A 25,913-nucleotide genomic window follows, 5' to 3' on the forward strand; every position below is an offset into this window, starting at 1 on the left:
ACAGCTGTGCACACACACACACACACACACACACACTCACACACACACACACATACGAGGCAACTGGTGCATGTGCTTGCATGCATCGAGGACCTGCAGTGACACCATACCCACCATATATACCTCCTTTACCTTCTCCCACGTTGCCCCTTCACCCACTCACCTTCACCTCCCGCGAAGTCGACTCTTCTCTGCTTATCAAACTTCGGAAGAAGCAAGAGGGCGCGAGGCTACGGGGGAAGTGAAGCGGTGACGAACCACGTGCTCTTCAGAGGCACGATCATAGACCAGCGGGAAGGCGCGAGAAACTCAACCCACAGTGGCAGCTTGTGTTCATACTCGGTAGTGTCTTCTATTCATTCCTCTTCCTCGCCGACCTTGTTTCCCTCGCCGCTGACGGGGCTACATCACTCCGACTCTGCATGGCGCATGCGTTGGGGACTGCTGGCTCCCCTTCCCCCCTCTCCCGCCCTCTTCTCGCTCTGTTTTGCGCCCTCTCTTTGTTGCCTCGCCCCCGCCGAGCTGCTTCCGCGCTTTCCTCATTGTGGGGCTTTAGAGCAGAGACAATCAGCTCGGCACCGGTGCTGGTGCCTTCCCTCGCCCCTTTATGGACCACGTAGCCCCTTATCGTATGCTGCCTGCTTTTCTCTTTCGCCGTCGTTGTTAGGTGTGGGTCTCCTCTGTGGTCACTGGCGGTGCTGATCTGAGTGGTTGCCGCTGTTAGTGTGTGTGTGTGTGTGCGTGTGTGTGCACGCTCTCTTTCTCTGTTACGCCTACGTGCGTGTTGACGTGTATTTTGTATTGCTGTTGCTTTCCCATCCTCCGACTCGAGTACCACTGCTGTGCCGTGCTGGCGTGGGGATACGTTCCTGTGGCTTCTTTGGATCTCTTGCTCGTCGTGAGCTCTGTACTTCCTACCTGGGAGCGCCTTCCCTCCGTCATTAGCCTCCTCCTGGGTCGTATGAGTCATGGTCGGCGCATGCTCGAGGCGCAGGCGCAGAAGGAGCGCACGTCTGGCACTCATGAAGATGGACGGCTGAATGACGGGCACCTGCGCAACGGCAGTCGCTCTTTGAACGACGACGGAACCCCTGTGCGGCTCCCACGCGGCAGTGCAGGCGCAAGCAGTGGTGACCGTAGGCAGGATGGCGGACACGACGACGACGCCGCCCTCGTCTCTCCACCTCCTCGCCCAAACGTGCGGCTTGGACTCCACCACGCTGGTGACGGCAGCAGTAGTACCACTAGCGTTGCTACTGCAGTGGGCCGTGCGCGCGGGGGTAGCATCGCCGAAACTACCAACCACCAACCCCGAATCCGTGACCTCGGGCCTTCTGCTGCTCCACTCTCCTACACTCCTCTGGCCGTGCCGCGTCGACTGCAGCCTTCGGACGTGGCAGAGGGGATGCACGTCAGCGCCGCTCGGCACATAGACGTGGATGCGGAGGAGGGGGAGGCTGATGACAACACCCGGAGGACGAACAACACTCTCGCTGAGGCGGCGCCGAGAGGCTCGCGAAGGCGGAGGGGAGGAGGCACCCGAGATGATTCTCTTGCCGATGGTGATTCTGCACAACGCCGCCTGTCTTGTGAGCCCTGCAACCGCAGCCGCAGCCGCACGGGGGGGAGCGGCCACTCCGCCCCGAGCAGCTTGCGCTATCCGGCGTCACGCGTGAACGTTGTGGCTGTCACTACGACACCTTCCGTGGCCCCGTGCGACTTGTCAAGTCCTCCCAGCCGAAGCCGCACGGAAAGCCGCTCGCCGCCGCTGATGACGGCAGCGCAGAGGGCATCAGCTTCCCCATCTCATCAGCCGCGCGCGGCGCCTCTGCCGGTACCAATCACTGCCACCCTTGCTCGGGCGAGCAAGGGCGAGATTGGTGCAGACTCTACGCTAGAAACAGGCCCAGAAGCCTCTGTCGCCCATGCTTCTCGCCAGCCGCTGCCACTGCGACCGGAGCCATCGCCGTGGGGTGGTGGTGGCGCAGGGTTCACGACGACGGCGACGGCAACGGTGCCGCCTCCACCGTTACAGAGACTCATGCCACCGGCGTCTCCTCCGTTACGGGCTGGGGTGTCACCTCGAACACTTCCGCTTCACCCTACCAGGGCGGATGCCAGCTGTGCGTCGATGTTGATTTCCCGTGCAACTAGCGCCAGCACCGCCACCACAACGGTGGTCACGACTCCATCCTCACAGGTGCAGCTTCCGCCGCCGGTCGGCTCGCAAGTGTCACCCTATGAACTGCAACAGCATCAGTCGCACCCGATTCTGCCAACGCCGTTATCCACGAGTGTTACAGGCGTGCCATCTCGCTCGATGCTACAGCACAGCGTTGGCGATCTCACTGGAGAAGCAGTTGAGGAGGATCACATCGCATCCGAGAGAGAGTCGCAGAATGTTCTCCGCTCCTCCTCACCCCTTTCTCAGAAAAGTGAACCTGCAATGGTGACGGCTGGGCCTGAGTGGAAGTCAGCACCGCCGTCGCCTCTGCCGACAGTCACTGAGCCACTAGCCTGTCCACGACTGTTGCTGTTGCCAGAGGCGACGGCGCCGTACGACGAAATGGGTATCCCCTCATTGAGGAACAGGGTGGACCGCTGCATCTACCCCTTTATGCGCGACTTCAGTGGCTTCCACAACACTGGGAACGATTGCTACGGTTGCAGCTTGCTGACCATGCTCCTGCGCAGTGCTGTGTTCCGTCGCGCGTTGCTCGTCTCACCGCTCGTGTGCGCGGTGCGACACTACGAGGCGCTCCTGACGGGTAAAGCAGAGCGACGCGTGCTGTGGACGAGCGGGTACGTCGACTCTGCGGCGGAGACGAAGACGAAGAAGACGGCAGTGCGGAAACGCGCGCGAGCTGCTGGACGGTCTGCTGAAGATGGTGATGATGGGCAGACAGAGGAGGCCTCAGTTGCTGTCGTCTGCGACTTGCCAGACACCACTCCCATGGAGCCTGTGGAAAAGCTGGCGCACTCGCAGTATGTGTGGTGTCCCACTGCTGATGTTCAGAAAACTCTCGACATTCTCGGCACCTTCTCCCTGGACGAGCTGGAGGACGTGTTAGAGGTGGATCTGACGACTCAGCGCGTCCCTCTCACGTTGCATGGTGCACTTGCCGCACTTGCACGGGCGCAGCGCTGGCGCGAGCATCTGACAGCGATCGTGAACACGCCGCACACGCAGGCGGCAGAGCGGCAGCGTCTTCTGGAGACGAAGATCTACCATGACAACGATCATGACTTTAATGGCCAGGTATACACGTACGGGATTCGACTCACCGCTGTGGCCAACCTGTTTGATGGCGATTTCTTCCTTGGCGATCAGGAAGACGCGCACGAGCTATTCGTGTCGATCATGGCGAAGCTGGAGACGGAGGCGGTGAGATTTCAGCAGCAGTGCGACAAAATTCTGGAGCGCCGTTCCTCGACCAACCCAAACGGGGAACACAACATGGAGAACGAAGTGGACGAGAAGCTGGAGTCGGGGGCCAAGGAAACCAACGACGCAAATGCGGCGAGCTTCGCGGAGCAGCGACTGCAGCACGTGGCTCACGTACCCTTCGTCTCTTTCGTGAGCCCATCTGACGTTCTGACTGCTGCTAGCTCTCCGGTACAGCGTCGCCCGTCTGTCTCCACGGCCGCGGCGGCAGTGTGGATCAACACGCTCGTGCAGACGCGACTCCTCAACATTATTCGATGCCGCACCACTGGGTGCCACCACGAGATCGTCACCGATGAGGTATGCGTGAACCTCTCCGTGCACATCCCAGAGGAGTCCCCGGCATTGCCGCCATCAGCGCCGCCTTCGCTGCCACCGTCGTGCTTCCCCGCGCTGCCACCCCCGCTCTTGACCACGTCCATCTTCCCCTCACGCTCGACTGCGGCGGCGGCGACCGCGGCAGCCCCGCAGTCAGCTGTTGATGGAGGGGGTGGTCGATGCCGCTCCATCGCGCATCTCTTGCACGACTCCATGGCGTATGAGGCGCTGAATGATTACCGGTGCGATGGTTGCGGGTCGCGGACCTCGCAGTTCCAAGGCGGGTGTTTCTACACACGCCCGCCATCGCTGCTGGTGCTGCAACTGAAGCGATTTGCAACGCAGTTTGTGAACGGCACGGTCATCATCCAGAAGAATGGCCGCCGCGTTGCGGTGGAGGACACACTGGTGATTCACGCGTTACCCAGTGCAGCGGAGTCGCTTGTGTGGCAGCGTCGATGGGAGCGGCAACACCACCTCAGTCCAGGCTGTGTGGTGCACACAGAGATGGCTAGGGCAGGGGAGGACGCGAAGGTGGAGCACCGTGCTTCGCCTGCGACGACGTCTCCATGTGAGGACGGAACGTGCTGCTCCTACTACGACCCAGACAGGAAATGCTTCTCTGACGCCATGCAGAAGGCGTGCTACGCGAGTGAGGGCCATGAATCAGCAGGGCAGGACAGCTTGAAGTATTACACGCACCACGGCACGGACGATGACCTGCCTAGGACCACGGCCTCTGCAGCTCCTTCCTCATCTCTTGTGTGGGCCATTCGGTGCGTTTACTCCCTACGGAGCTGCGTCCTGCACCTTGGCCAAAGCCTCCACTACGGGCATTACGTATCAGACTTTGCCGTTGACGGCGAGGAGGATGGCTCGGACGGGGAGACTGCTAGGGAGCGCTGCACCGCGGAGGAAGAAGCGGGTTTAGAGGCCCACTCACAAACGCCACTTAATTTTCGCACTGCCGGACGGCGACGCTGGCGCCGCGCGAACGACGAGCGGGTAGAGGTGCTCAGCGAGGAGGTGGCGCAGGCCCGACGTACCGGCTGCTCTGACGCATACCTTCTTCTCTATGAGAAGGTTGCAGAGGAACGGGTGCGATGCTCTGCCGAGATGGTGCTCCCGACGCCTATCTACCGCAGCTCTGATGAAAGCAAGGCGCGAGACGAAGCGGGTGAATTGTCGCAACTGCAGGCGACGAAGCTATAGAAGTAACCTGCGGTGTGCGAGCTGAAACACTACAAGCCTCTCCTGTTTTGGTGTAGGGGTGCTGTTGAGGGAGGGAGGGGGGAGCACTGCGTTCTTATCTCTTCCGCTACCCGGCCACCCTCTTCCTACTCGAGCACGGGTGCGCGCTCTCGAAGCAAAGCACGCTTGGACGCTGCTGATGCTGTTTCCCCATTCCCCATCGTGTACTCGCCTCCCGATCCTCAGCTGAGCGCGATGTGCGTGTGCAATTATGTGATGTCAAGCGTGGCAGAAGGGGGTTCAAGGGACGACGAGGGGGAGCTGCGGCGATCGACGCTACAGTGTGGGTGTTGCGTGTGCTCGATGCTGTTAAATTTACTCATGAGTGTCGCTGCTGTGCAGCGTCGGCGAGGCGGTGAGTCTGCGCACAGACCTTTCACGTTTGCTTGGTACGTTCGTTTAAGTGCCTCCTTCTAGGTGCCGTCACTTTCTGTGCTTCTGCCGTCTCCACCGCAACCTCCGTCCCCCCCTCCCCTCCCCCCACCCACCCACTGGGACTCACACGGCGCGCAGAGAGAAGGAAAACAGAGGCGCGAACTTCCCTCACACACGCCTTTACTTGAACATACACACCCGTCCACACAGAGGTACCAGCGTACTGGTCTTGCCACACCTTCCTTTCTCCACTGCGTTGCTTGCCCTTCCCACGGCGAGAGCTGTGCGGACGGTGTTTGCTGGGACTGCGTCTCTCCCCATTCCTGTACCCCCCTCTCTTTGCTGTTGTTGCCATCTGCAAGCCGCCCAGGTAACCACCCACCTTGTGTGTGCGCGTGTGTGTACTTGTTTGAGCTGTTTTCCATCGACCTCTCCCCCCCATTCTACGCATAGCCAATGACGATCTGCTCCGCTGAGCCATGCCCACTGCTATGCGCACCGCCATCATCGCTGTCGTGCACCTTGCGCTCACGTGGGTGCTGCTGGGCTACATTGCAGATTCAGCCATGCCCTTCTACGTGTACTGCGCGGGGGGCAATGGCACTGCCGCTGCAGTCAGTGGCACCTGTGTTTTCGCAGCTGCAACGCACGACTGGGGCCAGTGGCCACTTTTCCTCAGGCCGAGCCAGGAGGCGTACATGGCGCAGCTCGCTCAGCATCAGTGCGCCATGTCGGCTTCCGATGCTGCCACTCTCAATAGTCGCGTGATGCGGCGCAGCAGCGTGTTCCACCTCACGCTCGCCATCATCACGTACGTATTGCTGAGGTTCGTCGTTACGGCCCCGTATGGCCGCCATGCCGAGGGGCTCGGCCTTCGTCTTACTCTCCCCTCGCGCCTCAGCTGGATGCTGCAGGAGAGTCCGGCTATTTTGCAGGTCCTCTACCACGTTCTGCTGGAGTATCCGCGCGTCATGGGGCACGGCTTTTCACTGTCATCAAAGTGGTCGTTGTCCTCCTCCACCCCTGGCTGGATTGTTGCTGGGGTAGCTGGCAGGGATTCCTCGGTGGACACCTGTCAGTCCTACTGGGGCTGTGTGTGGACGGCCTTCACGCAGCAGCACCTTGGGCTTCTTCTCTTTTCGATCCACTACGTCCACCGCAGCTGGTGCTATCCGCTGTCGATCCCGGCCAGCGCGCATGGTGTGCCGCTCGTTGTTACGTGGATGGCAACCCTGTACTGCCTCTTCAATGGTCGTCTACAGGTGCTGGCGAGCGCAGGCGCGGCCGTCGCGGCCTGTCCAACTGGCACTGCAACGTGGTCGTCGGCCTGCGCTCCCGCGTACACGCCATCGATGAGCTTTGTGCGGTGTTGGCGCAAGCGCCATGAGCTGCAGTCATCTTTCAGTGCCTCCTCTGTGGGAGCTGCTGCTGCTCACATTGCCTGGTGGTTTCTCTTGTTCCTCTACACTGTTGGCGTCTTTGGTGGCTCGGCACTGTTCTTCGCTGGACAGAGAATCAACATGCAGGCAGACTACTACTTGATCGCTCTGCGTCGCCGTGGCGAAGACAACATCAGCGACGACCGCAGCAAGCCTGTGGGGCAAAGTGCGGCCAGTCTGGACGGAGATGTATTGGTATCGTCATCGTCTGGGGTGTCTCGTGCCGCTCAGCAGCGCAGCAGAGGTGGCGGCTATCGCATCCCTGTCAGCGGCTGGTTCGACTGCGTCAGCTGCGCGAACTTCTTTGGCGAGCTTGTCGAGTGGACAGGCTACGTCATCGTCGTTTCGGCGACGTCTGCCGCTAGCAATGGCAGCTGTCGCTCCGTTGCGACTGCCCTCGAGGATGAACTGCTGCGGCCGCTCTCGTCGTCGTCTTGGTGGTCACTCATGAACCCAATGATGTGGTTGCGTCTCGTTATGCGAGTATTCTGCAGCGGGGCGGAGTCGCACCCGGCAGCGTTGGCGGCGTTCAGCTTCCTCGTGTACGTCTTCAGCAACTTAGCCCCGCGTGCGGTGGCGCATCATGCCTGGTACGCCAAGACGTTCGGCGATCGCTACACGAGGCTCGGCCGCAAGGCGCTTCTACCAGGGGTGTACTAGGCGCGTGGGTGCTTTGCAGTTTGCCTCTCCTCGCTTTGCTCCTCTTAGACGAAGGCGCGGGCGTGAGGGCGATGTGCTCAGTACGTTCTCTTCACCCGCACACGCGCAGCCAGATCGCGTTCCCCCAGTCCATGCATGCCCAACGCTGCTAACTGCGTCCATTCTTTTCTGCTACGAGAGCGATATGGAGCTGCGTAGAGACCTGTGCAAGTCGAACCTATGAGTCTCGCTCTCTCTCTCTCTCTCCCTGGCACTTCACCTTCCCTATCCGCCTCTTCATGCTCCAAGTCATGCTGCCCAGGTGAGTGGTGCTGCGGCACTTGGCGCGTCCTCGCAGCAATGGTGGAGTCCGTGCTGTGCATCTCTCAGAAAGGTAGTTGTGGTGGCGTCAATGACGCTTCCTCTTTTCGATTTCTCGGCGGCCGCAGTCTTTCCGCCTCTCCCCATTTTCCTATCTACCAATGCCCCCCCTCTCTCTCTCTCCATGTTTTGCCACTACAGTGTAGTTGCCATGCGGGGAGTGCGCTGTGCTCATCCAGCCAGACAGACACGCGGCGGCACAAGTCGTCCGCCTTCGCTATTACAGCCCCATATACCTTTTCTGCTGTACGCGGCCATTCGTGCCCTCCTCTGCCCCTTTCCTCTTCTCCTCAGCGCTCGTGTACGCACCCCCACCACTGCAACCGCGCCCCTCCTTCATTCCTTCCCCTTAGCTGCGGAGTAGAGGGTACGCGGCTCAGCGCGGACAGTCTCGAGTTGGAGAGCAGTGAAGCAGCACCCCCCCATATCCCCCCCACGCACACACGCAGACAATACTCACCATGAGTAAGGCGGTGGTGTCAAGGCCGCGTGTATACGTGCGGATTCGTCCACTTAACGAGCGTGAGGTGCGCGAGGGCAAAGGTGAGCTCGCCTGCCGCGGCGACGCGCGCCAGCCGGATGTCTTGTTTCTGAAGAAAGATGAGACGCTGGAGCAGCAGGTGCGCTTCGATCAGGTGTTTGACCACTGCTCGAACCAGCAGCTGGTCTTCGACCAAATCGGCCTCGAAATATTGCGCACTCTTTTCAGCGGCTACAACGCCTCCGTCTTTGCTTACGGGCAGACCGGCAGCGGCAAGACCTACACAATGGAGGGCGACAAGGGCGGCGGCATGAGCGGCGGGGCCTCCTCGGAGGAGCAGGAGGGACTTATGCCTCGCATTATACGCGGGATTTTCTCATCATTTGGTTCTAACGCCAACATAACCGACGCGCTTGTGGAGGTGAGCCTCGTGCAAATTTATCAAGAGCGCATTCAGGATCTGCTGAACCACCGTAAACAGGTGGAGATTCATATGGACCGCACCAGCCAGTACATTGCCCGTGACGCGACCTGGCGGACCGTCCGCAGTCTCGAGGAGTGCATGAAGCTGTACGGTGAGGCTTCCAGGATGCGCGCAACGTCGGCGACGGAGATGAACTTGGTGTCTTCGCGTAGCCACATGATTCTCATGCTGCGCATGCAGTGGGACGAGCCAACCCTGCCGGGGTCGCACGCGCAACTAAACATGATCGATTTGGCCGGCTCTGAGCGGCTGAACGAGTCCGGCGCCACTGGTGAAACGATGAAGGAGACGATCACTATCAACAAGTCCCTCAGCGCACTCGGCAATGTTGTGGGGAAGCTGGTGGAGCAGGCGAAGAGGCCAAATAAGCGCATGCACATTCCATATAAGGACAGCAAGCTTACCTACCTCTTGCAATCCAGCTTGGGTGGCGCGAACTTGGTCCACTTCGTGCTCGCGGTCTCGGGCAGCGCCATGTGGCGCAGTGAGACAGCGTCGACGATCGAATTTGGCAAGCGCGCCCTGCAGCTCGTTCTGCGGCCAGTACGTAACGCCATTGACTACACGCGTCTCGCTGAGATGGAGGCGGTGATTGAGCGGATGCGTTCCCACATTGAGTCACTCGAGGAGGAGCTACAGCTCAAGCGCAACTCTGAGGCCGCTGGCTTTCTGCAGCTGCGGCAAATTGCGCAGAGCGACGATGAAGCCATGCAGCGGCAGCGGCGGTGGAAGGACAAGAGCGCGAATCACAAGCACCTCAAGCGGCAGACGGAGCTCACCCGCATCATGGCGAACCTGCCGGAGACGTTCGACGACTTGACGTCCCATTGCATTCTCTTCCCCGAGTCGAAGGTGACGTTCCGAGAGCTGGGTGGACTAGAGAAGCTCATCCACTTCGTGGAGAGGTCTGCCTCAAACTACTACCGTGCCAGCGCTGCGCAGACGGTCGCCAGCGTAATCGATGAGCCAGGACGAGAGGTCTTCGCGAGCCTTGGCGGCCTCGACGCTTTGGCGATGCTTCTGTGCGTGCAGGAGGAGCGGTGTAAGGAGGCGGCCTGCGTGGCTCTCGAGGCTGTGTGCCGTGGCTGCATGACAAATAAGACGAGCTTGTCAGCCGACGTGTACGCAGAGCTGGTCGACCTGGTCTACGGGTACTCGAATCAACAGGTGCAGGAGGCGGCGTGTGCGGCCATCGCCTCCATCGTCGACGGCTACCCCGAGGCGACGCGGCGCTTTGAAAAGCTTGACGTGGTGCCAAAGCTCCTGGAGACGATTCGCACCTGCCCGGCCGAAGTGGTCAACCTAACCAAGGCGGCGACGAACTGCATTGGCCGCCTGGCGCATGGCGATAGGGAAATGCTGCAAACCATCGCTTCCCTTGGTGGTGTCGACTTGCTCATCGATGTACTGTTCAGTTCTTCCGGCGACCGCGACCACCAGGTACCAATCCTAGCCTCGTACGCGCTGGTCAACCTGTGCTGCAGCAGTGACGAGAACCTCAAGGTGGCGATGGGGCACGAGCGCTATGGCGAGGTGAAGTTCCGCCTGCTCGAGGGCCTTGCGCGCGCCTTTGGTACGAACGCGTCCCGCGAGGGCTTTGGCCGCGCCACCGCGCAGGAGACGGCGGGGCCGTTCCCCTACTACGGCGTCACGATCCAAGATGAGTGGACGTACGCCTCGTCCGGTGGCCGGCCCATCTTCTCCACATTCATGGACAACCCGCAGTTTTACCTCTACGTACGTGTGGAGACGGACATCGCCTTCATCATTCAGGACACCCTCTACGAGGCCCGCCTGCGCAAGAAGCGGCGTAACAACTCCGTCTACATGGGCATGGCTATCTTCGAGGGAGACCCGACCCTAGCAAAGCTGGGGCTCAAGCAGCTCGACTTTCACGGCCAAATGATCGAGATCGGCCACTACACCTCCAACTGCGAGAATGTGCTGCACTGCACGCTGCCGGCCTCCGACACGCCGTACATGGTCGTCCCCTTCACGAGTCAGAAGGGTCGGCACACACACTTCGCCCTGTCCGCCTTTGGCAACCACCCAATCGAGCTGACGTCGGTGCCGGATCAGGTAGGGTGGGTTCACACGGTACTGCTGGGTAAGTGGACAGAGTTCACCGGCCACGGCGGCGAGTCCTTCGACTGGCGCTGCAACCCGCAGATTAAGCTGAAGCCGAAAGAGGCGTGTCGCGTCGTCTTCGTCCTTTCGTACCTCTCCCTGGATGAGCAGCGGGCTCAGCTGCGGCAGGAGGAGGAGGAGGAGGAGTGGCAAAATACGCGTCCGCGCCTGCACGGCCGCCTCTTCTCCAACGCCTTCGCGGCAGACAAGCGCTACCTCAAGGCAATCGTGCCCCTCCCTCAAGGCTCGACCTTCGTAGCCAGCAACACGTTCGCCAGCAACAGCTACATCACCACCTCGGCCACCCTCGACAAGAATGGGGACTACGTCTATATCCCCTTCACCGAGGCCCCTTATCAGGACACTTACCGCGTCTCCGTTTACTGCGACTCAGACGAGGTGGAGATCAAGCCGATGCAGGGGCAGGCGAGCGAGTGGATGTGTGCGAGCCTTTCTGGCACATGGCAGGGCAAACCTATCTCCGTTGACCTCGACACGACCGGGAAGATGGTGGTAGTCATGTACAGTCCTGGCGCCTTTGTGCGGCCGCGTTTGCTGAGCGCTGCTACACAGAAGCGCATTGCCGGCATCGACTCCTACTGGAACACTGAGGCGGCGGTGGAGTACGACAGTAAAGGGAAGCTCACGGTGCAGGTCGAGGCAATGATGCGTAGTGGCGCACTCAACGCAGCAGGAACGCGTGGCACCATCGAGCCTGGCTCGAGCCCCACGACGCAAGTGCTGGCGAAGGATATCAGGTTTGACCTCTTTATCTTCACCAACACAAAGTGCACCCTGACGCAGGTCAGCTTCGACGCGTCGCCCAGCTCATGGCCGTGCCCGACGCAATCTACCTCTCTGGGCTTGCTGGCCTATCCGCAGCTTGTGGAAGACGTCGATGCCATTGATGGCGTCGACGGCGATGACGAAGACAATAGTGACGACCTCGCCAGCGAAAATTCATACGGCGAGCGGAACGGCATCTCGGCAGCCGCGCGCGAGGCTCGTGAGACAGAGTTGCTGAAATCCTTAGAGAAGCAAGAGGCCGAGAACCGCCTCCTTCAGCGGCAGCTGGCACAGCAGGCATGTGAGCTAGAGGCGCTGCGGAACAGCGGCGTCAGTGTGGTCACCCCAACAAACTGCGACAGGAGGCGTGGGAGCAGTGCGAAGTCGTCGGGGTCCAAAGCACCCAAAGGGGTCTCGTCCGCCATGGTAGACAACTACGCGACCCTCCCGGAGGGGAATCAGCGGTCAGGAAAGGAGGCCAGTGGCGGCGGCAGTGCGCGTGTAGCGCTGCAGGCTGTGGGTCGTAACACCGCTCGCGGCAGCATTGCAAGCCCGGTCGACGCGAAGAGAGCATTCACGAAGACACTCTCTACCGGGCCGGCGCAGCAAGGCTCCGACGTGACGCGTCGACGGCCAATGGCTCCCGCTGGGGCGGCATCGCCGATGAACAGGTCGGGCACGGCTGACAACATGGCCCCCGCAGCACCACTACCACAGGTGAAAGAGTCAGTGGAGTACACGTTGATGAAGCTGCGCGAAATGAGCAAGCGTGCCACTACCCATGCTCGCTTAGCTGGCAACAAGGAGGATACTGTGTGGAGAGCGATTCTGGAAGACATTGGGGAGGTGCAGCAGCGACTGCTCAAGGCCTTTCATATGCTCTGACTCCTCTGTCAGACGAGCGGAGGTTGGGTGGGTGGGAGAGTCACGGGCACCGAAGTGATTGTGTGCGCGTGGGGAGAGAAGAGGATGAGGTGGATGGAAAAGGCAGGCGGGTGGGGAGGAGGAGACACGGAAAGAGACGCTACCGTGCGTCCGTATGGCGGCCCTTCCCCTCCCCTGACATCGACGCACTATAATGGCCTCTTTCTGGTGTTCCGCTGTTCTTCCGCTTTACACCTTTTCTCTGTTGTGTTATCGTCGCCCGCCAGCGTGGCTGAGTTGGAGTGCCTGCCTTCCTCCTTTTTCTTAGGGCCATGCTTGTGGTCCACGCACCGTGCCACCATCCATCTATATCGTGAGCGTGCCCCAGCAGGGACACACGGTCGCCCTCGTCGTCGTGGTTTGGTCTCTTTCTCTCTCTGTATAAGCTGTTGTGGCTTCCTTTTAGCTTGCTTACTTGCATAGTCCGCTCTGTATCCACTTATGTCGCTGCGCTCTATCCCTCAGCGACGCCCCCCTTCTCCTCTCCTGGTTCACTGCCCCATCTGCGCGCCCTGTGCACCTGACTCCACACCCCGCGTGTAGCGAGGCCTGTGGAGGCTCTTTCCCACGTGACAGAGCGAGGGGGAGGAGTGGTGCTCTTTCTCTCCGTTGTTTTGTTGTGGCTTGTGTTTCTACTGCCGTGCTCAACCAGGCACTGTCTTCACCTATGAGTAGGCATGCACGCCTGAGCTGATGCCCTTATCCTCCCTCGCTTGACTTTCTTTCCTCCTCTCTCTGGTCTCATCCAGTGAGCGACCATTGGCCTCTTTCAGTATTTTTTCCCTCTTCGCTCTCCCTTTGGCCTCCGCTCTCTTTTTCTCTCTCTCTCTCTCTCTGTGTGTGTGCGTGTCTATCTGTCTGTCTGTCTCTCTCTCTCTCTCCGCCTCACTCTCCTCAGGGAAAGAGATCGAGGCGTAGGCCGCGTTGTGTCTTCCCGTAGAGCCACAGTTTTCGTTTACGCTTTCTCTCTCCCTTTTCCTTCCTTGCCAGCTGCGAGTGCGTATGCGTGCGTGCGCTCGGCCGAAGACGAGGTTGAGGAGGAGGTGGAGGAGAGATGAGGTGATGCAAAGACTAATATAGATGCATGGCAGAGGGAAAGGAACACGAAGGCAGACGAGCAAACGAGTACTCCCAAGGTGAAGGGTGCACGAGGAGCAGACCATCGCTGTCGTACATCCGAATCTGTTAGGTCAACCCCTTCCCCAATGCCGCGCTTCATCCTTTGATGGGAGCCGCAGCCCTTTCCTCTGCCGTTCTCTCCGCGCTCCGCTGATTCTCCCAGCCCCTCACATTTGCCCACACCTCCTTTCCCCACTTGCAATGTACTTTAGTGAACTAAGCGTTAAATCAAGCATACACCCACTCCCCTACGTGCGCCCTAGCAGAGAGGGGGAAAGCCGCGCGGATGTGCCCAGCAACGTGGGAAGAGGGACGATGTGGAGACTTCAAGCGCGTCTGCTCCTACCGCCATCCCTGTGCGCCACTGTCGAAGGCAAGCTTTGCTGCGTTCTTCCTGCCTTCCTTTCCCGTGCCATCGCAGCCTCTTCATGCCACGTCATTTCTTCCCCGCGCCACACATGTATCTTCTCTCCTCTTTTCTTCTTTCTCTTTCCATTCGCCTTCGGTTGCTGCTGCCGCCGCACATACCTCCCTCCCCCATTCACTTCAATGCCACGCCTCCCCCCCCCCCCGGTGTCCACTCCACGAAGCAACTTTGCAGCTGGCAGAGTACTCGTAGTAGGCCCTCTCGACTTTTCGTTCGTCTTGCACAGTCAGCGTTTCCTCCGCTCTCTTTCTTCTTGCTTCACCCGCAGACACGCGTACGTACGGACGACTAAACCTATCCACTGCGCGGTTCCGTGCGCCCCTGTCTGTTATCTTCCCTTTTATGATCTGCATTCCGTGGAGTTACTTCTCTCACACGTAGCCGTTAAAGTTCAGCGGCAGTCTTCCTCAGCCACGACAGGAACTTTTGTGCAAGAACTCGTTGGGTGGCCACTCCTAGAGAGAGGCACACTCGTTACTGCTGCTCGCTTTCTCTTGATACCCCCTCCTCCTCGTCCAGTGCATCATCCTCAGAGTGCCTTACTCAGTGGATGCGAGAAGGCAATGCTCCGCTCAGTGCACCGCACCGCGCCGTTAGCTGTGACGGGTACGACGGCCGTATTGTCCACGTCTGCTGTGTCATTTGCCTTGCAGACGGCCCAGCGGACCAAGTACGTGCGGCAGCCTAGTGCTCACTGGGACCCTGTTCACGAGGATATCAACGCCCACGTGAAGCGCCGCATCCCCGGCGAGACGCGCGTCGATCGCGTGAAGCGCTTTGCACGTGAGTGGCGTAACGTAGAGCTGGAGCTGGGCGTGTACAAGGATTCCCGCGGTCGTGAGGTCAAGTACCGCAAGACGTTCGTGTACCGCTATACCTACCCGAACGCGTTTGATGAATTCTGGTGGCCGTGCAAGTAGAGGGAGAGTGTGAGCTAAGATGCGTACGTACGTGCGGGAGGGGGGAGACTTTGATGGCTCGAGGAAGTCCAACGAAATGTGGACGCTGCGGAGATCGTGGGGGAGTCATATGTACTGCAAGGGGAAGCCAATGCGTCCCTGTGCTTGTGTGTGGGGTGGATGGGTGGGTGGGTGGTAAGACGGCAGCCCTGCGCACTCACACCTTTTCTCCCCTTCCTCTCTCTCCCTCTCTCAGTACGACTGTGTTCGCTGATGTAGATGTCGTAAGACGCCGTTGCTGAGGTTGGCGGCACCATTGCCGTTTCCCCTCTCCCTCTTTTCTGACTTCCTCTACCAGCTTTGTGTATTCTTCTCCCACCTCGCTTGCGTTTGTCTTGGTGTTCTGTTTTACCCCCTCTTTGTCCTTCTCACCTCAGAGGCCCCTCGACACCCGGCTCACCCCCTCTCTTTCCATGCCACCTCTCTCCTTGGCTTCTCTCCGTCTTGCTGGGGAGGAGGGGGGGGGGACGGGTGGAGGCCGGCGCGCGTGCGTGGCTGCTTGCCCGCTATACACATCTCACCCGACGCTAGCGAAAAAGTAGGAGCAGCAGAAGAACATCACGGCAGCTGCGAAACCACACGACACCCACCCACACAACACACTCCCATACAGCGGCGGCGGCGGTGGTGGGAGAAATTCGTGTGTCGGCGTGTCTCTTTCCTTTACTCTCCAACAAAGGTCACCACGTCCTTCGTGTTGGTCTGTCTGCCCTTATCGACACTGTTTGTTCGTTGACCCGAGCCGGAGGCGCAGTCTGGTAGGAAGTTGCGGAGGTGAGCGAAAGAGATGCACACGCGTTTGCTTTTTCAGAGGCAGTATTGCTCCTCTTCTCTCTCCCTGTCCGTGCCTCACCTCCGCAGCTTCCCTCGAACGGCGACGTTATCCCTCTTGACAAGCACGCGCTGCCTCACCCTCTGCGCTCTTCTCTTCTTCCTACCTGGACCCCTCCCTGCTTGCACGCATACACGCGCTTATCGAACCTTCCCTCTTCTCCTACCTCGCATTCTTCTTTTCCCTTTCGATTGTCGCCCTCATCAACGGCCTCGACGGCTTCGACCCCCTCCTCCTCCTCCTCCTCCTCCTCCTCCTCCTCCTCCCCTCCTCCACCCCATTCACAGCTGCACGAACCCCCGCGCGTTCTTTATTTATTTTCTTTTTTTTTTTTTGCATCAGCAGCGATCGCCATGCTGCGTCCCACGCGACGCGCTGTTTTCGATTCCTTCCGGGCTGCCCGTGGTGAGCTCGACCCTCTCTTCTCTATGAAGTCGGAGCAGCTCATGTGCAAGGCAGTGCGGCAGTACATCGTTCCCTCCCTCTCTCGCCAGCGGCACCGCTCCATTGGGGAGCGTCTGGGTCACTCGCAAGAGCGCAGTCTCTTCCGCACCAATGTCTCTCTCCTCTTACAGGAGGCGCGGCGACGTGGCGACTACCGCGTCGCGGCCGCCGCGCTGGATGTCGCTCTCGCTGAGACAGAGTTGTCACGCTTTGCGAAGCTGTTCGAGCCCACATGGATTAAGGACGCCGTCTCATCGTGCCGCAGCGCCGAAGAACTGCGTGTTGTGGAAGGCGTGCTGCGGCAGCACGAACAGAGGTTGCTTGCTAGCGGCTCTGCTCCCGCCTCAGAGGGCTTTCTGCTGACCGCCGCCTTTGGACGCTCGCGAGCAACGGAGCGTGCACTGCGTTGTGGAGACGACGATGCTGATGCCGATGACGGTGCGCAGAGTGGTGCGCTTGCTTCCACAATTTCCGCCTCCTTACAAACGAAAGGCGATGCACTGGGCAGTAATGACGCGGTCGAGAACAGCGTCGTCGGTGCCACGCTTTCTGAAGAAGCGCGAGTGGCAGCTGCGCTGGTACAACCGCCGTCGCTAACCGATCTTGCCACAACGGGCGGCACTGGAAGCGATGCGCTCTGGTTGTCGCCGGAAGAGCGAGCAGCCGCCGGGCTGCGACGACTGCAGCGTCTCCAGCGCAACTTAACAGCTGGCCCAAACGTGTCCTTTACCCGCTACTTCCTTCGTCAAGGCCTTGTGCGCCACGAGGGGGAGCTCATGGCACTCTATCAAGCCATGCGCGCTCGCCCACTGGACGTGAGCTTCCGCGTCGTCGGTGGTGGCGATGCTGCCACAGACGACGCACAGCCCTCCGGACTTCTCTCGCCGCACGCCAGCGCCGTGCACTGCCTGCTGCAGCGTCGCCGCGGTTTGCACAGGGTGCCGTGGCTGCCACCGGCGATGGGCGCTTATACCCTTGACACGCGGGAGAGCACCCCAGCCGACACCGTGCTGGCGAACCGGCAGCTGCTGCGGTCCCTCGCTCGCGAGCGTCTTATTGTGTTCCAGAGCTTGCCGAGTATGCTGCCCGTCTACTACCTTGACCCGCAGCCAGGGGAGTGCGTGCTGGATATGTGCGCGTCGCCGGGAAACAAGACGGCACTGATACTGGACTGCATGCACGCTGGGGGCAATAGCGAGGCACACTTGTCCTCAAGTACCGCAGCCGGGCCCAGCGCAGCGGCATCTGAGAGTGGCCGGCGGCGGCCTCTTGTCGGCAGTGGTTGTGTCGTCGCTAACGAGGCGCAGGCCTCGCGCATTGGCGATCTGCTGGAACGCCTGCGTAACGCATCACCTGAGGTGGTCGTCACGCGCGGACGCGGACAAACGTTTGGGCTGGTTGACTCCCACGACGGTAGCAGCACCGGCAGCGTTGGCGGCCGAGGCGATGCAGCGTCACTCGGGCATGAAGCCATTCTTGGCGAAGGTCTGTACGACCGGGTTCTGGTCGACGCGCCGTGCTCCGGTGAGGGCCGCATGGGACGCGACGCCCTCTCGTGGCGGCTGTGGCACCCAGGCCGCGGCATCGAGTTTTTTAGACTGCAGTGTGCGCTGCTGCAACGCGCGGTACGCCTTTGCAGGACGGGTGGCCGCGTTGTCTACGCCACCTGCACTCTCAACCCACTGGAGAACGAAGCGGTGGTGGCGGCGGTGCTGCGGGCGTGCGGCGACGCCGTGGCACTCATCTCTCCTCCACGCCCGTTGCCACGGCGAACCCAGTCGCAGAGCGAGGAGGACGATGGTGGCAGTGTGCCGCCGCTGCATCTCACTGCTGGGCTGCGCAGTTGGGACGTTCCATCCGGCACCGGCGGATTCTTGTGCAGTGCCACGGAGGCCTACGCACAAGGTGAGAGCGCCACTCGGCTGCCACCCGAGATATTTGCACCAGCGTCGACGGGTGCGGAAGGGGACCCCAAAGACATCGGCGGAGCACTGCAGCGTTGTTGCCGACGGGTCATGCCTCACCTGAACGGCAACACAGACGGCTTCTTTGTCGCTGTTCTCGAGAAGCGAGCAGGGGTTCCACCTATGCTTGGAGCGACTGAGAGCCGCCCTTTATTGGCACCGTCATCGTACCTCGACACTGCATCCACCACTGCTGTGGTGCCAACGTTGACCGCTGCGGCGTCGCTGGCCGTCTCGCTTGCAGGCGGCAGCAACATCTTGAATGACCGCGGCTTTGTGCGGTTGGCTCCGTCGCATCACCTTGTGGTCAAGCATCTGGGAGGATTCTTCACCTCGGCGCCGTCGCACCCCCCGACAGCATCGTCCGCCGCTTCTACTTTCACAACTCAGGAGCCGCAGCAGCGCGAGTGCGTCAGCGCTCAAGACTTCCTGGAGCGGCACGGCTGGACGGCTTTCTGGTGTGAGGGAGAGGGGCTGCGGCTCCTCACTCGGTCTACAGTGCAGCTACTGCGTCGTCATTCCACCATTCCGGTGATACCGCCAACGAGAAAGCCGAATCTCCTCGGCCTAGGCTTTGCCCGCCCCCCGCAGAATCCTTCCGATGCTCCCCCTGCACCGCCGTCCACCGGAACGGGGCTGCTTGACGCGGGTGTGCTCGTGGTGACCGCGCAGGGGGCGCTGACGGAGCGCGGGGCGGCGCTTATCCGCCCAAGCGCCCGGAGCCGCGTCGTCTCGCTCCCACTTTTCTTTGCTCAGCTGCTGCTGGCGAATCGCACACTAGACATCGGCGCCTCGTTACAGGCCATGCCGACCCACATCCAGGAGGCGGAGCAGGCGCTGGGACCACACAACGGCGTCCTGACGCCATTTTCAGCTGCTACCCAAGACAGAGACGATGCAGGATCCGGTGAGGCACACACCTCGACGTGGTACCGAGAAGCCCTGGCGGCTCTCACACCGGCACTTGGTGAAGGGGTAGGGGTGGCCGGCAATGCCATTGTCGTGGTGCGCTTCTCGTCCTCCGGCTTCTTAGCCCCCCCGTCATGGGCGACACCGCTGGCGCAGTGGGCGTGGCCCGTGCGCGTTGAAGTGATCAAGCCGTGGTCTTCACATAACATCGGCGACACGCCACGTGGGTTGGCGCGGCTTCACCTGATGCTCCCTGCAGCCGCGCGTCACCGCACGCAGGCCCTCATCGGCCGCCTGCAAGGCCATGCTCATCGCCATCGGAACCAGCAGGAGCGGCTGCAAGCTAGCTCGCGACACGACCCGTCGCTCATTATGGGCCAACAAGAACTGCACGGTTCCGCGCTGAAGGCAAGTCAGCAGCATCGACTCCTGTTTGGCGCCGCTGCACAGGTATCGGCGTTGCGAGCGCAGCCTAATGCGGCGCCACGCGCGCTGGATTCGAAGATTACCACCCCTGGGACATCGTTATCCCAGTCGTTGGGCGTGTTTGAGCTGTGAAATCAGGGGGACTTTTGGAGCGAGACGTGCGCTGCCTCCCCTCCCTGTCTTACTGGGCTCCGTTCACATTGTGTGTAACACTTAACTACCTTGCCCGCCGACATAAACCCACCGAGGCAGGTGCGCGCCGAGACGCATCAATGACTGTAGGAGAGGAGGTGCGATGATGTGAGAAGGCATGCGTACTTCTGGGCTGACGAGGCAAGGCGCTGCGGTGACTTGCTCACCATTATGGCTGGTGTCGTGCTTCGTGGCATCCAGCCCTTCGTTCCCTCCTTCTCTCCGGTGCCAGAGAGGCTCTCCCTCTCCCTCTCTCTCTCTCTGCAGACGGGTGCTTTCACAACGGCACAGCCTGAGTGTATGGCGGGCATAAGTGAAGGCAGGCGCCCATACACACATGGCGGTGTAGGGTGTGGCGAAGCGCGGTGGTCGATGACGAATTCCGCTTCTCCTCCCCTCTCCCACAGAGCTGAGACGTGCGATCAGCTGAGCGGCCTTTGCACTGAAGGGGAAAAAAGTTGGTGTCGACGAGATGGTGTCCAGCGAGTGGAGCTGTTACCTCTCGACGCTCTGGGAGCCACGCGCATGCATCTCCCTTCCCTCCTTTCCTTCCAGTTGCTCTCCATCACACGTTAGTCATGGTGATCGATTGGGTTTCTCCTCTCTGCCTTCTCGCTCCCCCCTCTCCTCCTCGCGGGAAAGAGGGTTCTACCCTCTCAGTATTGGAGGTGGCCTCTGCTAGTTTCTCTCGAGTGGCCTCTGGCCCACGTCGTACGAGATGTACGTGTCTGGTGCGTCGTAGCTCTCTTTCCTCCCTCTTATGTTGGGGAGGATGCTAACTGGTGGTACTACCTTGTCGATGGGTTCAAGACAGTCCAACCCCCCAACCAGCCCTCATCATGTCAGCCACCGGGTAGGGCCATGATGGACAAGGGAAGGGGCGGTCTCTGCACGCTTGCGGACGCCATCGAAGAGAGAGGCGGCCGTTCTGTGAGAGCTGAAACACCCATGTCTGTCTGCCCCCCCCCCTACCTGGCGACGTCTGGCCCATCGCCAGCTTGGAAAGCGGGATGGCGCCCATTCAACTCAGTGAACAGCCTTCTTTTCCCCCTCTCCCCTCTGATTTCACAAGATCGAGTGCAAGAGAGTATTCGCCCTTCTACCTACACAGGCACAGGCGCAGGCACAGGCGTACACTTATTCGTGTCATTTCGGAGAACAACGTTGTCTTCGTTCTGGGAGGGGGGACGAGTATGAATGATATTCCGTCTGCGGGTGAGGTTTTCCGCAGCGATGACGGCACTGTCTCCACCATCCTGCCCAGTAACTACGGGCAGGACTACGAGGCATCTGAAGGGGAGCTGGAGGAGTACGCTGAGTACATCGGCATTGACCCCGCTACGGAGCCGGAGCTGATGTGGATCGCAAAGGAGGGGCTTCGAGCGGCACTGCCGGATGGCTGGCGTGCGTGCCAGACTGACGACAACGAAGTATACTACTTCAACTTCCGAAGTGGCGAGAGCCTCTGGGACCACCCGATGGATGAGCACTACAAGAATCAGGTCGTCAGCGAACGCGCGAAGCGAGGCAGTGGCGGCGGCGGTAGTAGCGTGGAGGTTACCATTGGCGGCGCCCCCCACACCGGCCGGACAGCCGCAGTGACGGGGTCTACCAAGGCCATCGCCGACTCCTTCTTCTTGAGACCTGCTGCGGCAGGCTCGTCGAACCGGACACCTGGCTCTCTCACTGACATCGGCGGTGGTGGCATAGCTGCGGTCACCACCGGCACTACGCCAGGGAAGGGCCTTTCTATACCCGGCAGCTCTATGAACGACGGCGCCAGTGCGCTGCGAGCCCCACCGGACGTGTCGGCCATCTTGGCACTGTCCTCCACCACTTCGCACCCTCCTCCTCCCGGCGCGAGCCGTGCCACAGCAAACACTGGCTTGTCTCGCATGAAAGAGCGTGAGGCCGTACTGCGGAAGCGGCTGGAGGAGGGGAACGAGGCACAGCTTCAAGTTCTGCGCATTGAACTGGACAAGAAGGCGGACGCAGAGCGACAGAGACTGGCGGAGGCGCGGACGAAGCTCCAGAAGGATCTTGACGCCGCTTGGGAGCAGGAGGGCTCTGATACAGCCGGTGGAACTGTGGCCGCGTCGCCAGCGGCTAGTACGGCCACCCAGGGTCGCCTGCAGATCGTCCGTGAGGTAAAACAGATCGAGGAGAGCTGGAAGACCCGTCTGCACGACGTTGGCACTCGTGTGCGAGAGCTGCAGCAGCAGGTGGAGGCGAAGCAGCAGACACTTCTGAAAACCTGTCAGCAGTCTCCGGAGGAGCTGAGAAAAGCGCTCGAGGCATGCAACGCTGCTGAGGTAGCGCAGCTGCTAGAGACGAGGAAGAAGGAGAGCGACGTCGCCCTCGCCCATCTCAAGAACGAGCAGGCATCGAAGCTGACGGAGGCGCAACTGCGCGCTAGCGACGCCGTCGCCGCGGCTGAGAAGGCGACTGAGGCGGAGTTTCAGAAGAAGGTGCTGGAGCGCCGGGCGCAGAACGAGGCAATGCTTGCCGCACTGCAGGCAGCGGTGGAGGCGAAGCAGGCGGATCTGACTGTCAAGGAAAGAGCCACTGCTGCCGCATTGACGACGACGACGACGAATGCCACTGCGGCAGCCGCTGCAGCGGACGTGTCCTCAGACGCTGACGAGGCCACAATTGCCGCATCTCAGGCAGCGGCTGACGCTGAGGTGGCGAAGGCAAGAGAAGCAAGCGCAGCCGCGGTAGCACAGCTGCGAGAGGAGTACACCAAGAAGAAGAGCGAGAAGGAGGTAGCTCTGAGAGCGGCTCAGCAACAACAGCAGCCGCTGAGTCGTTCATTGCCTGCCTCTTCGGCAGTGTCTAGCCCTACGGTCGACCTCACCAGTCCCAGAGACGACTTCAGCGCGCGTGGCATCGGTGTTGCGGACCAGGCAAAGTTGGATGAAGAGGACCAGAAGCTGAGAGACGAGGCTTACAGGGCTGCAAGAATCTTCGAGGAGGAAACGCAGATCATGGTAGAGAACAAGAAGGCTGGCCGACCCCTCACTGCGACCCCGTCGGCGGACGTCTCTGCATGCGTTTCTGCAGAGGCGATTGCAGCTCTCGGACGCACGGCCAACCAGGAGCAGCGCGCACGCGAGGCTGAGAACATGCGACATTTCATGGCTATGAAGCAGCTGGAGACGAAGCACGATCAGGTCGTACGGGCCATGAAGGCCCAGCTGGAGAAGAACTTGGGGTCGTCGACATCGTCGTCCGCGTCCAGCATTTTTAATCCTCGCCAGCAGCCCTCGTTCACCGCGCAGCTCACGGCTCGCAAGCAGGCGTGGCTGCGCGATCATCCGGCGCCATCGGCAGAGATGCCAATGCTTCCGCCCATTCCGACGCTGCCGACTGCCACTCTGCAGTCAGGCATGGTTGCTGTGTGTATGCCTGGCGAAGAGGAGCAGGCGGAGTTAGTCAAGGTACGCCTCGTTGAGGTGCGCGAGGAGGCTCAGCAGCGGTATGACGAAGAGGCGCAGGCGCTTCAAGCAGCTCGTGAGAGGGACCTCGAGACGTGGAGGGACGCGTATAGGTCATCACGGCTGAGGGAGGTCGAGAAGACCTTGGCAGAGCTGAAGGAGGCTGCCACTGCCGAGTCCGAGAAGCAACCAACCGAACTGCTGGTGCCTTGTGGTACAGCCGCAGCAGTGGAGGCTGCAACAGGCGAGGGGCGCCGGCTGGGGAGGTTGCAGTCAGAGTTGCAGGTCCTGGAGGATGCCATTGCCTCTGCAGACGGCGAGCACGAGCGCCAGACCCGTGCTCTGGAGGAGAACATCGTCTGCCTTGAGGAGTCGTTGGCACAACTACGCACACTGGAGCGCCACGAGGAAGAGGCGAGGGCAGTGCAACGTCACCTCCAGCAGCAGCGCCAGCTGGCAAAGGGTGCAAGCGAGTCCTCGTCCTACGCACATCCAGACACCGCCTCCGCCTCGCCGTCGAGGACGACACTTCCAACATCGAGCAAGCTCTACATAACGGAGGAGGAGGCAGCTGGTGAGGAAGCGGTTCTGCGTGCCCGGTGGACGGCCCTTATTAGTGCGCTGCGTGGTGCCGTCCAACGCGAGATGGAGGCGTACGAGCGCGCACTGAATGGGTACTGTGTTCCGCACCACACATCCAGCGCCGTTGAAGCTGCGGGCACGCATCCGGCTTGTTTTACAGCGGCGACTGTGACTACACGTGGCGGGGCTTCAGTGCACCACACTGTGAGCACTCCGCGTGATGGGAACCCGGCGACAAGCGCAACTTCCTCTTTACCGCCACCTGCCCCTTCTTCAGTCATGATGACTGGTAGTACACTGCCGGGGCAACCGGCGGCAGTGCTAGAGCAGCCACCACTGCCGGCGTCGTCTTCAGTGGCTATTGGCTCTACTTTCACAAACCTCTCTGGCTACACTACCCCACTTCAGCGACCTTCCCGAAACCACGACGACAGCGGCACGGGCTCGATGATGATGAGTTCTACTGCGTCACGGATGCCGATTCCTCCGGCACCGCAGCTGTCTCTGATGGACGGACACTTAGGCAGAGGTGGCGCTCCCGCTGCCTTCTCCGTGCAGCGGCCACTTCTCATCCCCTCATCAGAGCGGCAACCTCACCACTTGTGGCCTGACGCAAGCGCCATGTCGTCCTCAGTTGCTTCGCTGGGGGCGCGTAGCCGATATCTCGACCCAAGCGAGGGCGTGGGCGTATCTCCCGCAGCGGCGCCGTGGGCGACTGCCCCTGGTGGTGCACGGGGTGGAGGACCTCCAACTGGCACCTCCGCTGCGTCTGCGCAGCAGCTCATGGCGGCACTTGTCGGCCACGCCAGCTACTCTGGCGGGACGGCGAACGGCAGTGCCATTGACGATGCTGAGGTTGCGCGTGTGCAGCATCATGCGGCGCGCCTGGCGGCTTTGCAGCAGACTGCGCTGGCGCGCCGGCACGGCCTGGAGGCCCGACGGCGCGAGATAGATAGGCTCCGTGACGTATGGCGTGCTGACATGCGAGCCTGCAAGCAGCACGGCGATCGCGCACAGGCTCTCCAGCTGAGAGAAGTGAAGGCTGCGTTAGAGGTGCAGGCCCGGGAGTTCAACAAGGAGGTACTGAAGCTGAAGAAACTGCATGCGCGCATACATAGGGAGGTGGTTCACTTCCGTCGGTGGCTGGCCTTCTGACAGTTTCCAGTGAGTCCGATGTCGCGCAGGGGTGGCGGCAATTTGAGCACATCAGCTGCATGGAGTGGCCTCGCCTACACCGACAAGAAGTCTGCCCACCTATGCAGAGGTGAGGGCGACAAGGCGCTTGTTTTGTTGTCGGAGAGCACCGCTGATGCCATGGGAGGGGAGGGGAGCATGGTGAATCGGACGGAGGGGTTGGAGAGGTTGCTATAGATATGTCGCGAGTTGCTCTACTCGCCTCCCACGTATCACTGAGGCTGGCGGCGCCGTGGTCGGTGACGTAGAATGACACAGTCCGTCGCGGACGATGACGGGTGCGTGTTGAGCGTCTAGTGATATCGTGAGTGGGCGTGGGAGGGAGGGAGAGAGACGAGGGGTGCGTGGAACGCTCTTGTTTCCCTCGTCCGCTTAGCCGTACTCTCTTTCTCTTCTACTCTCCTCCCTCTTATTCTTAGGTGTGTCTGCTCGGGAGGGGTGCGGGGCACACGCTGCCGCTGTATCAGTCACTGGTTGTGTGCCTGTGCCTGTGCGTGTCTGTGTACTCATCCATCTCTTCTCACTCTTCTGCCGCCTTTCATTTGCCCCTTCTTCCCTTCCCTTGCCGGTGCAGGCGAGCAACAGCGATGATGCTGGCACGTGTGCCTTGCGTGCGTGCCTATCTGCCGGTTTCCTCGATGTGTAGGGCCCACACGGGCACCCATTGAGTGACTGACACACGCGTGAGGATAATATGCGCTTCGCTTACGAATGTACTTCTGTGTGTGTGTGGGGAGGGGGGGGCGGTTTGTGCCGAAGGGGGGCTGCAGCGCCTCTC

At 60.8% G+C, this 25,913-nt stretch overlaps 6 protein-coding genes across 6 annotated transcripts; all 6 read left to right on the plus strand.

Annotated features, from left to right (window-relative positions):
- Window positions 1-961: 961 nt before the first annotated feature.
- Window positions 962-4,975, plus strand: LPMP_171060 (ubiquitin hydrolase, putative; the record flags this gene model as incomplete). Its single annotated transcript, XM_010699495.1, has 1 exon — window positions 962-4,975. The coding sequence occupies one exon, from the start codon at window positions 962-964 to the stop codon at window positions 4,973-4,975; it is 4,014 nt and encodes a 1,337-aa protein (XP_010697797.1).
- An 893-nt stretch (window positions 4,976-5,868) lies between these two features.
- LPMP_171070 (3-oxo-5-alpha-steroid 4-dehydrogenase-like protein) lies at window positions 5,869-7,488 on the plus strand (the record flags this gene model as incomplete). Its single annotated transcript, XM_010699496.1, has 1 exon — window positions 5,869-7,488. One exon carries the CDS (start codon window positions 5,869-5,871, stop codon window positions 7,486-7,488), a length of 1,620 nt encoding a protein of 539 aa, XP_010697798.1.
- Window positions 7,489-8,309: 821 nt separating this feature from the next.
- LPMP_171080 (kinesin, putative) lies at window positions 8,310-12,611 on the plus strand (the record flags this gene model as incomplete). The annotated part of the gene is made up of 1 exon (XM_010699497.1): window positions 8,310-12,611. One exon carries the CDS (start codon window positions 8,310-8,312, stop codon window positions 12,609-12,611), a length of 4,302 nt encoding a protein of 1,433 aa, XP_010697799.1.
- A 2,148-nt stretch (window positions 12,612-14,759) lies between these two features.
- Window positions 14,760-15,116, plus strand: LPMP_171090 (hypothetical protein; the record flags this gene model as incomplete). The annotated part of the gene is made up of 1 exon (XM_010699498.1): window positions 14,760-15,116. One exon carries the CDS (start codon window positions 14,760-14,762, stop codon window positions 15,114-15,116), a length of 357 nt encoding a protein of 118 aa, XP_010697800.1.
- A 1,224-nt stretch (window positions 15,117-16,340) lies between these two features.
- On the plus strand, window positions 16,341-19,862 carry LPMP_171100 (RNA methyltransferase, putative; the record flags this gene model as incomplete). Its single annotated transcript, XM_010699499.1, has 1 exon — window positions 16,341-19,862. One exon carries the CDS (start codon window positions 16,341-16,343, stop codon window positions 19,860-19,862), a length of 3,522 nt encoding a protein of 1,173 aa, XP_010697801.1.
- Window positions 19,863-21,115: 1,253 nt separating this feature from the next.
- Window positions 21,116-25,096, plus strand: LPMP_171110 (hypothetical protein; the record flags this gene model as incomplete). Its single annotated transcript, XM_010699500.1, has 1 exon — window positions 21,116-25,096. One exon carries the CDS (start codon window positions 21,116-21,118, stop codon window positions 25,094-25,096), a length of 3,981 nt encoding a protein of 1,326 aa, XP_010697802.1.
- Window positions 25,097-25,913: the final 817 nt, after the last annotated feature.

This window comes from Leishmania panamensis (assembly GCF_000755165.1).
Source record: "Leishmania panamensis strain MHOM/PA/94/PSC-1 chromosome 17 sequence".
Classification (NCBI taxonomy): Eukaryota; Euglenozoa; class Kinetoplastea; order Trypanosomatida; family Trypanosomatidae; genus Leishmania; species Leishmania panamensis.